Genomic DNA, 10,178 nt, shown 5'->3' on the forward strand with positions numbered 1-10,178 from the left:
GGGAGGGAGTTTGGGTGCGGGAGGGGGCTCAGGGCTGGGGTAGGGGATTGGGGTGGGGGTGTGGGGTCTGGGAGGGATTAGGGTACAGGAGGGGGTTCCGACCTGGGGCAGGGGGTTGGGGTGCCGGGTGTGAGGTCTGGGAGGGAATTTGGGTGTGGGAGGGGGTTCCGACCTGGGGCAGGGTTTCTGGGTGCGAGCTCCGGCCAGGCGGCGCTTACCTCAGCCAGCTCTTGGTCAATGGCACACCGGTGCTAATGCAGGCTCCTGACCCCTGGTCTCCCTCCGCTGGCAGGCTCTGAGCAAGGCCTGCCCAGAGAACATGGATGACGAGCTCTCGATCCTGCTGACAGCACCCCCCAGCACAGACAAACTCCAGCACATCTTGGAGGTGAGCAGAATGGGGAGTGGCCGCAGGGGTTTTACCTTAGCCCTGGGGACTCCTAGAAAGAAGAGACTGGAAAATCCATATTTCTATTAGATCCTTCCGAGTATGCATTGGTGATATAAACTCACTGGGTGACCTTGGGGTAACTCACTTCCCCCTTACGGCATCAGTCTTCTCCACTATCAAATCTACACTGGGGGAGAAGGACAGAAGCCCCGACAATCACCTTCACCTCTGGGTGTCTGGTCCTGGGAGCCGAAACCAACTGGACTATCTGCCCCATCTCCTAAACTGCCCTGTCTTTCCCTCCTAGGGCCTTGTCCTTAGTGCTCAGCCTGGCCCCTTCCCAGCTTGTCCCTGACCTTTAAAGGACTCTCCAAGCCCCTCCCATGCCTGCTTCCCTTGGGGTCTCTCTCCTGGCTGAGTACAGGCTGCCCTTCTATCTCTCAGCAGGCCTGGGTCCTAGTCACAGGCTGCGTCTTGTCACGTGACCTCCACATTTATTCCCTTCACCCTAGGGACCTGCATCACCTGGGCCAGGTGCAGTTGAGCTCCAACCCCTTTCCCTGCCATCTCACCCTGGGACAGGTTGAAACTGGTAACCTGTGGGTAACAGTAACTGGTTGCTCCCAAAGGTGCTGAAGACACAATGGAAGAGGAAATCCTTTGGCCTGGTTTGAAATTATTCCGACTGAAAGTGAATGAGAGAAAATAGGTCCAGAGTTCTCTTCCTAGCAGCAGAAAATGTAGCGATTGATAGAGGTTCAGGTCAGAAAGGACCATTATGTGCATCTAGTCGCCCCTCCTGTATAACTCAGGGCTAGAATGTGACCACGTGGTTCCTTCAGCCAACCATAGCATGGGACTGAGTCAGAGCACGTCTTTTGGAACGACATCCACATGCAGGAGAGCCAGCTGGCTACCGGAAAATCTCTCTTCTGCAGTGACGTGGGGTTAAGGGACACGGGGGAAAAGATATGGCGGCTGTGACTAAACTTGGAGCAGCAAGGCCAGGAAAACCAGGGTTAGGTCCCAGGCCTGGCTATCAGATCTGCTGTTTTCTATTCCTGGCTTTGGGACCATGAGCGAGTCTCTGCACCGCTGGGTGCCTCGGTTTCCCCAGCTATCAAGGAGCTAATCAAGGTTTTGTTTGTTCTCCCCATTTTACAGGGTGGGAAACCGAGACACAGTTGGGACCTGTCTACACTACAGGTCTGTCGTGCGTTTGTAATCTGCTGACCCCCACATGTTGTTCAGAGCCTATGGACAACACAGCTCCTAAAGGTACGTTTGTTCTGTGCTTATCCCCTCTGTACCAGCAGGGCTGGACAGCATTTCTCACTGTGATGTGGGGAGCAGGTCCTGGGTACTAAGGGTCTGAAGAAGCTCTCAAGGACTAATTTTTTAAAATAATTGTTATCAATGAATTGGGAGAAAACATACAATCACTGCGGATAAGATTGAGGGGTGACAAAATACAGGCAGAGTGGTAATTCCTGATGGGGAGAGGGCAGTGATACAGAGCGATCTGGCTCATTCGGCCAGCTGGACCCATTCAAAGAAAACAAGTTTGAGCAGAGCCCAATGCAAGGTCCTATACGTGGCAACAAGGCACGCCGGCCACACCTCCAGAATGGGGACGTGGATCCAGGAAAGCAGTGACTCTGAAAAGGATTTAGGGGCCAGAGTGGAGAAGCCACTCAACATGAGCTCCCAGTGTGATGCTGTGGTGAACAGGGCTAAAGCCATCATTAGACGTAGGAGCAGAGCCGTGAGTAGGATAGGGAGGTGACACAGCAGCAGTGAGACTGCTATTGGAATACTGCCTCCAGTCTTGGTGTCCTCCTTTGAAAAAGATGGTCCTAGAAATTGGAGCTGGGGCAGCAAAGAGCCATGAAATGTTCTGAGGGCTGGAGAAAAATGCCTTCTAGTGAGCTATGGAAAGAGCTCAACCTGTTTAGCTTATCAAAAGAAGATTGAAGGGGACTTCATTGAAGTGTTGAAGTGCCTTAATGGAGAGAAAATACTGGGTATTAAAGGGCTCTCTAGTCTAGCAGAGAAAGGCAGAACAAGACCCAATGGCTGGAAGGTGAAAAGAGACAAATTCCTATGACAAATAAGGCACAAATATTCAACAGCGAGGATGATTGACCACAGGAAGAAGCTACCAAGGAAAGTGGTGGATTCTCCATCTCTTGATGTCATTAATAAAGACTAGATGCCTTTCCGGAATGTGTTTGCCCCAAAAGTAGCTATTGTGGTAGACAGGAGGCCTGTGATATGCAGGGGGTCAGATTAGATGCTCTAACGGTCTCTGCTGCCCATAAAGTCTACTCATTTCTGAGAAACCGAGTGTAGCATTGGGAGCAGCTTGTGATGTTTTACTGTCTAGCCGGCTTGCTTCCTAGAATGAACACACATTGAGTGGGGTGATCCACAGGGAGTAGCTCAAACCTCCAAAGTGTCAGCCCTGTGGCAGGACATTAGCACTGCAGGGGAGGGGTGGGTGTGGCAGTGACATCACAAAGGCCTTTTGCAGGACCTCAGCCTATTGGCCAAAGGTGCAGCGGAGGTGGTGACCTCACAGAGGGATGCTGACATCAGCCAGGCAGGACAGGGGCGCAGGGCCAGGGAAACCTCAGAGACCCCTGCGGCTTTGCTTCAGCAAGTCCCCTTCTTGAGATCTCTCTTTGAGGTCTGAGAGAGTATTTGGGTTCATGTATGTGAGCACCAGGAGGAACCTCTTTTGAGTTTTCTCCTTTCTTTTTCCTGATTTCACTAGAAAACTGACGTCCCTGTTTAGAAGGTAAGAGCCTCCGAGAGGTGTGGAACCTGTTGAGTCTGATGCATCTGGCGCCAGCTGAATTTTAGGCATGGAAAACACTAGCTTAAGGTGGCCAAATTTTATTCCCCACCTGGGATTTTGTCCCTTAGAATCTCTGGGGACATTAAGGTTTGTCCTTTTTGTTTTACCTTTTCCTCCATCCCTCCCTCCTTTCTCTTCATCTCTTACTTCTTTTGTCCTTTCCCCGTTCCCCTCCCACCACCAGGAGGGGTGTGTGTGTGTCGTGGGGGGTGCTCTACAACTCCCATTGTGGGAGGTCCACCGAAAAATGTGGCGTTGAAATAGTGCTCAGACAGTGATCCCCAGCGGTGACCTGGGCCATCCTTTGGGCTCTCTGGTGAGAACCCTCATCCCCCCGCCCCTCGGTCTCTACCCTGATTGGCTGAGCAGGGGGTTATTGACAGGGAGGAGACTCAGGTCCCTGTTGTTTTCTTTTAAGAACAAGTAAATAGTCATAACCAGTCATATGTTCAACAAATTTTGCTGCTTCTCTGCAGTTCATTATTTTCTCTACCATTCCAGTTCTCCTAAAATACTTGCTGAATAATTACTATGAACTCTTGCTGGTCTGGAACTCACTTGAGAACACTTTATTCAGGTCATTCAATGTCTGAAATTCAAGATCCGATGGTTAGTTTGAAAATCAGGGCTCTTGGGTCCTATTCCCAACTCTGCCACGGACTGGCTGTGTGACCTAAGACAAGTCAATTCTCCTTTCTCAGCCTTAGCTTCTCCCTCTTTCAAGTAGGGATAACAATCCGCTCCTACCTACCTCCCGACAGGTGGAGGATGGGGATCTATTGGAGAGTGTCACTAGGAGCAGTGCATAAGATGAGGTGTCCTATCACGTTTACTCAGATCAGATTAGGACATAATAGAATGGCTGAAATAGTCTATTTTATTTGTATTTTATTATGTTGCAATTGTTAAGAGCAGCAACTACTTAGCTCAGACTGAAACATCTCATCTAATTTTTGAGATCTAAGTGTCTCTTCTTTGTGTAGCTCAAACCTCCAAAGTGTCTGCCCTGTGGCAGGACATTAGCACTGCAGGGGAGGAGTGGGTGTGGCAGTGACATCACAAAGGCCTTTTGCAGGATCTCAGCCTATTGGTCAAAGGTGCTGGGGAGGTGGTGACCTCACAGAGAGATGCTGACATCAGCCAGGCAGGACAGGGGCGCAGGGCCAGGGAAACCTCAGAGTCCCCTGTAGCTTTGCTTCAGCAAGTCTCCTTCTCGAGGTCTCTCTTTGAGGACTGAGAGAGTATTAAGGGTCACGTACGTGAGCGCCAGGAGGAACCTCTTTTGAGTTTTCTCTTTTCTTTTTCCTGATTTTACTAGAAAACAGACGTCCCTGTTTAGAAGGTAAGAGCCTCCGAGAGGTTTGGAACCTGTTGAGTCTGATGCATCTGGCGCCAGCTGAATTCTAGGCATGGAAAACACTAGCTTAAGGTGGTCGAATTTTATTTCCCACCTGGGATTTTGTCCCTTAGAATCACTGGGGACATTAGGGTTTGTCCTTTTTGTTTTACCTTTTCCTCCATCCCTCCCTCCTTTCTCTTCATCTCTTACGTCTTCTGTCCTTTCCTCTGTTCCCCTCCCACCACCAGGAGGACTCTGTGTGTGTGTGTCGTGGGGGGTGCTCTGCAGTGGGAACAGGGACAATTCTCCAACTTTGGGCAGTCGAGAGCCTGGGTGAGATAAGGGGCGTTAAAGCCCTTTGTAAAGGAGAAAGGGGAGTTTCACGGTGTTGAGCACCAAGGAATTCTAAACTTTGCTAAAACATCTAGTCTGCAGAAACCAGAAATGATTGGGGCCACATTGTAACCATTGTCTTTTTTAAAGCCCATTGAGGGATGTGAGTCCCACCCTTTTAGGTATCTGGGGTGCTGGGAGAAGAGAAGAGGTGCCTGTCTCCATTTTATGGCCTCAACAAACTACGTGCTGTGCCCCAGTTCTCGTTAGAGATCCCTGAAAAAGAACGTCTTCCCATCCATTAACATACCTGGAAAGATACTGGAACTCCTTATTAAACAATCAGTTTGTCAGCACCTACAGGACAATTTGGTTCTTAGGACTAGTGAGCATGGACTTGTCAAGAACAAATCATTCCAAACAAATCCTAGCTCCTTCTTTGGCAGGGTTACGGGCCTAGTGGAGGTGGGTAAACAGTAGATGTGATCCATCTTGGTGTTAATAAGGACATTCTCACAAACAAACTAGGGAGATGTGGTCTAGATGCAATTAGTATAATATGTGTGCACAGATGGTTGAAAGCCCGTACTCCAACAGCCCAGAACCAAACACTCCTCCTCCTGGGCAGTGTGCTCTGACCTCTAATGGTCAGATGCTGCTTAGCACTGTCAGAGCAGCTTTTGCTGGGGGATTCTCCCAGCACTTTCCAATAGTGGGAAAGTATGAAATCCCCATTTGACTGCTGGGGACAGAGCCTAGAGCGGGGAGCAACTTGCCCAAAGTCCCACAGGTCAATAGGAAACCAGCAATGTCCAGTGTGGCCCGAATCTCACACGCTCCTTTGTCTCCTTTGGGTCTCACAGGAGCTCATTGAGGAGCTGCCTGATAACTCTCCACCCGGCGCCTTCCTCGCTAACTCCCTGATTGCTGTGGGCAACCTCAGGTACCGAGACCCTCCGTCCCGGTTCCCCTAACCCCAGTGCTGCTCAGGCCCAGGGCTGGGAGTCACTGCCCCTCCCACTCCCAGGTCACCGCCCAAGGGTGGCTCCTCTGGCAGAGGTGCGGGGAAGGGTCACTCTCTCCTGGCTGGGCTGTTCTTTTCACTCCAGTAACATTGCAACGGCTTTGGGGAGAGGCTCACTCCCAGGATCAGATACAGGAGGGGCAGCAGGGTGCAGGGAACAGGTGCTATTCCTGCCCTGCCACTGTCTGTCTGAGAAACCTTGGCCTTGTCATTCCCTGGCTCGGTGCCTCAGTTTCCCTTCTTGCCAGCCTGTGCCTATTTCCCTGCAGTTTAACCTGCGTGTTGGTGCCAGTCCCATCCCTGCACTGCACAGTCTAATACCGGCTCCTCTCTCTTCCAGCACCATGACACCTGCTGTGGAGCCAGAGCTGGAGACCCACCTCCTTCGAGCTGCCCTGCACGCCGTCTTCACCCTGGCCATGGAGAAGGACACCGCCCAAGTGCAGGTAGATCAGCTAAAGTCATGGATTGAAGAGCCAGCTGTCATCCTGCCATGAGTCCTTGCTAATTGCCTGCAGTGGGATGTGAAGGAGAGAGGCCAGGATATGTGTTTGGGGGTCACACCAGTGCTTCCCAGAGACCCCACTTCCCATCCTGTGGCAAGTTTAGCCCCAGTTTCCCTAACTCTGACCCATGGCTCTCCCTTGCTTTCAGGATCTGCCTAGGGTCTTGCCAGACCTGCTGGACGCCATGCTGGGGAACCTGCTGGCAGACTCCCCAGACACCGAAAGGCTCCAGTACATCTTGGAGGTGAGCCCGATGAGAGGGGTGGGGGCAATTTTACCTTCACTCTTAGATCCATTTTCCAGTCTGTCCTCCTAGCCGGGCCCCCAGTGGGCATCCTTGGTCAGGGCAGTCAGTGCAATGCCTCCTTTCCCCACAGCACATTAACTACTGGATCGTGTCCAGGGTGCCGCGAGAGAGAGCCAGGGCCGTTAAGAGCAGCACGGCCCTGCTCAGATTCACCATCACCCTCCCTGAGTTTGACGTAAGTGATCTCTGACCCCAGCTTCCTGACTCCAGGGGTAGGTGATCTGGCTCTGACGGGCTGTAGGATCTGCTGCTGCAGGGGCTGTGGGTTAGGAGTGTTCCTCTTGGGAAGGCAGAGTCAGAGCAGAGACTGAGCCTGGCTTGAGTCAAGTTCTTCTTGTCCTAGTTAAGTGGTGACTCTGGGCTTTTAAGGGGACTGTGCTCCAGGTTCATGCCTCCCTGTCATCCTGGAGCAGCTGGGGAAGCAAGTCCTCATGGAGGGCCCTGTCCACAGCCCTGTGCTGCAGGCTTCCTTGGGGGCAGAGGAAATTAAGGGTCTGGCTCTAGCTCCTATCCTCTAGCATCTCCTGCAGAGGGGCTGAGGGGAAGGCGAGTCCTGGCCCGGGGGGACTGGGAGCTAACAGGAAAATGCTGATGGAGTCTCCTCTCCCTCTCCCGTCCATTAGAACTCAGCGGAATTCCCCAGGATGGGTCACCACATGGCACAGCTGGCTCTGTCCGTCAGTGACCCAGCCAAGGACATCAGCCGGCAGGCCAGGGATGGGGTTTACCGGCTCTACCAGCTGCTGCTGCACCAGAGGGATAAGGAACCCAGCTGGGAAATGGCACCCGCTAGAAGAGTGAGACTGGGACCCCAGCCAATTTCTCTCAGACTGACCCCGGCTGGAGGATGAGTCTCTCTATCTCTTTCTGTGTTCCACACCACGCCCTGCAATTCTGTTGGGCCAGGCACGCAGCGAGGACTCTGCCCACTGTGCAGCCACCAATGGGATTGGAAGGACACAAGCCCTGCAACCAGAAGGACAAATGTGTGTGTCTCTCTCTCCCTGTCACCTACTCCCTCCTGGGGGAAACCCAGCAGCTGATGGGGGAAAAGTTGAGCAGCTGCATTAGACTCAGGAGATTGGGGCGGGGCTCAGGCCTCATTCCCATCCTGTGGCCATTCGCTGGCCTGGCACAAGGAGCCTGGTGGGGAATGAAAGGGAGAGCAGGTGCTCCTGGGAAGGGAGATGAATTCACCTCCATGAGCAGGAGCGAGCCAGCTTGTCTCCGGAGCAGCTCCACCCAGCTCTTTAGCCAGGTTAATTAATGACAAGCTTTGCCTCATCCCAGACTTATGTTCTTAGGACAGGGTGCTATCGCTCTTGGGAAGGGCAGGAGAGTCCCCCAAGTGCCCTCTGCGAGATTCTCCTGTCCCACAGGGCCGCACCCAATTCCTAGTGGTCTGGTGTCTGTGTCACCCGAGCCACCATCCAGAGTTGCTCCCATCACTGGCAGCCTGGGAGGCCAAGGACTGACGGGTGATGGCGTCTGACCAGGCAAGGCTGAGGCACATGGGCAGGGGACGCTTGTCCTGCTGCTGGCAAGGCTGGACCCCTTCTGGAGAGAACAGGAGGATTCAGTCAGCAGTAGGGTTACCATGTCTAATAAATAAAAAAAGAGGACCCTCCATGGGCCCTGGCCCCGCCCCTTTCCCCACCCCTAGCCCCGCCCCAACTCCACCCCTTCCCCGCCCTAACTCAGCCCCCTCCTTCCTCCCACTCCCAGCCATGGGGAAAGGGCTGCCCCAGCGCTACCGGCTTCACGGTTTGCCGGGCAGCCCCCAGACCCTGCGCCCCCGGCTGGCGCTTCCCCAGCGCAGCTGGAGCCCGGGAAGGGAAGTGCCTGGCCCGTGGCTCGGGGTCCGGAGGCAGGGGGGGCTGCCCGAAGCCAGTAGCGCTGGCTCGGGCAGCTCGGCTCTTACAGTCTGAGAGGGGAGGAGCGGAGCAGCTCAGCTGGAGTCCGGGAAGGGAAGTGCCTGGCCAGCGGCTGGGGGTCCGGAGGCAGGGGGGGCTGCCCGAAGCCGGTAGCGCTGGCTCGGGCAGCTCGGCTCTTAAAGTCTGAGAGGGGAGGAGCAGAGCAGAGCAGCCGGGGGAGGGGAAGTGCCCGGCCGGCATTTTCCCGGACATGTTTGGCTTTTCGGCAATTCCCCCCGGACGGGCGTTTGATTGCCGAAAAGCAGGACATGTCCGGGAAAAACCGGACGTATGGTAACCCTAGTCAGCAGGGGCTGCCGATCCGTCCCATTCACCAGGGCTGCCATCCTGCGGCTTCAGCATTAGTGGCTGGGGTGACTTGGGGAAAGGTCTCAACCTCCCCACATCCCACTTCACTGCTGCCAGAATCCCTCCTGCTCCCCCCGCTACAGTCCCCTCCCTACCCAACCTGGGTGGGGCTGGAGGAGAGGGGTCTGAGAACTTGAGCTGTGGATTGGAGGTGGAACAGCTGTCAGGGGCACTGAGGGGGAAGTGGCAGGAGCTCCCCGTACAAGGAGGGGGGTTGCCACTGGAGGTCACTAGGAAGGACAAGAAGACTCCATCCTGGGAGTCAGGAGGGGGAATTCATCCCTCAGAGGTGGGCAGGGGCTGGGTGGAAATGCTGCTGGTTCCAGGGGCCGTTAATCCCCCCTGATTCCTCGGAGGCGTCTGAGTCTCAGACAGGTTCTCGTTCCCTTGCAGCAGGAGGACGACACGGCCAATGTGATGCGCCATTTCCGTATCATGCGGCACTTGCGCCAGGTTCCCGAGGCGCTGCAGGGCCTGTGCCTCTGAGGCCACCAGCAACTCCCGCTCTCTGCTGCAGGTACTGCTCTGGCTCTCTGTAAATGGGGAGCTAGTGGAAGGGGAAATGGAGCCCCCTGGCACCCACAGAAACCCTTTCCCCTCTCTGTGGAGCAGGGTCCTTTCCTCTGCCCCCAAATTCCTTCATCTGGGACAGGAGCTCTTTCCCTCACACCCATTCCCCTCCCCCCTTTCCTTGATCTACCCCCATCCCATTCCCCCTGCGCCCAGGCAGAGCTCTGCCTGCCCCATACGGTGCAGAAAGGCCTGTGATATGCAGGGGGTCAGATTAGATGCTCTAACGGTCTCTTCTGCCCATAAAGTCTACTCATTTCTGAGAAACCGAGTGTAGCATTGGGAGCAGCCTCTGCTGTTTTACTGTCTAGCCGGCTTGCTTCCTAGAATGAACACTCATTGAGCGGGGTGATCCACAGAGAGTAGCTCTGTGACATACTGGTGGAGGGTCTGCAAGGTCCATGGCCACCCCAGCCACCTCCACCTTGCCTGCCTCATGGGGGTTTGTGTCAGAGGACACCTTCTCCTTCTCCTTTCTTTCTAACTTCTTAGGGCCCTGGCCCCTCGTTCAGCCACTCAGCAATTTCCTAAGCAGGCCGTGTCTTTTGATGTGGCCTGCTTCTCTG

The 10,178-nt window shown here is 54.2% G+C and overlaps 1 protein-coding gene across 7 annotated transcripts; it reads left to right on the top strand.

Moving 5' to 3' along the window:
- Nucleotides 1–251: 251 nt before the first annotated feature.
- On the top strand, nucleotides 252–8,418 carry LOC117872935 (maestro heat-like repeat-containing protein family member 7). 7 transcript variants are annotated; one of them, XM_034761805.1, is made up of 8 exons: nucleotides 252–388; nucleotides 1,556–1,669; nucleotides 4,570–4,593; nucleotides 5,787–5,866; nucleotides 6,288–6,393; nucleotides 6,602–6,697; nucleotides 6,831–6,935; nucleotides 7,384–8,415. In XM_034761805.1, the coding sequence occupies exons 5-8, from the start codon at nucleotides 6,292–6,294 to the stop codon at nucleotides 7,609–7,611; spliced, it is 531 nt and encodes a 176-aa protein (XP_034617696.1). In that variant the 5' UTR covers nucleotides 252–388; nucleotides 1,556–1,669; nucleotides 4,570–4,593; nucleotides 5,787–5,866; nucleotides 6,288–6,291; the 3' UTR covers nucleotides 7,612–8,415. The 7 variants fall into 7 exon arrangements, with proteins under 7 accessions (XP_034617696.1, XP_034617695.1, XP_034617697.1 ...); XM_034761804.1 differs by lacking the exon at nucleotides 4,570–4,593; XM_034761803.1 differs by lacking the exons at nucleotides 252–388; nucleotides 4,570–4,593 and adding an exon at nucleotides 3,168–3,191 and having other exon boundaries at nucleotides 1,559–1,669.
- Nucleotides 8,419–10,178: the final 1,760 nt, after the last annotated feature.

This window comes from Trachemys scripta, chromosome 2, assembly GCF_013100865.1.
Source record: "Trachemys scripta elegans isolate TJP31775 chromosome 2, CAS_Tse_1.0, whole genome shotgun sequence".
In the NCBI taxonomy this organism is placed as follows: Eukaryota; Metazoa; Chordata; order Testudines; family Emydidae; genus Trachemys; species Trachemys scripta.

What these genes read in the sequence shown, in the direction of transcription:
- LOC117872935 (XM_034761800.1), top strand. Translation starts at nt 5,646, where the DNA reads ATGAAATCCCCATTTGACTGCTGGGGACAGAGCCTAGAGCGGGGAGCA. An exon ending in AGGACACCGCCCAAGTGCAG is followed by an intron (nt 6,394 to 6,601) that starts GTAGATCAGCTA and finishes CCTTGCTTTCAG; the next exon opens with GATCTGCCTAGGGTCTTGCC. An exon ending in GGCTCCAGTACATCTTGGAG is followed by an intron (nt 6,698 to 6,830) that starts GTGAGCCCGATG and finishes CTTTCCCCACAG; the next exon opens with CACATTAACTACTGGATCGT.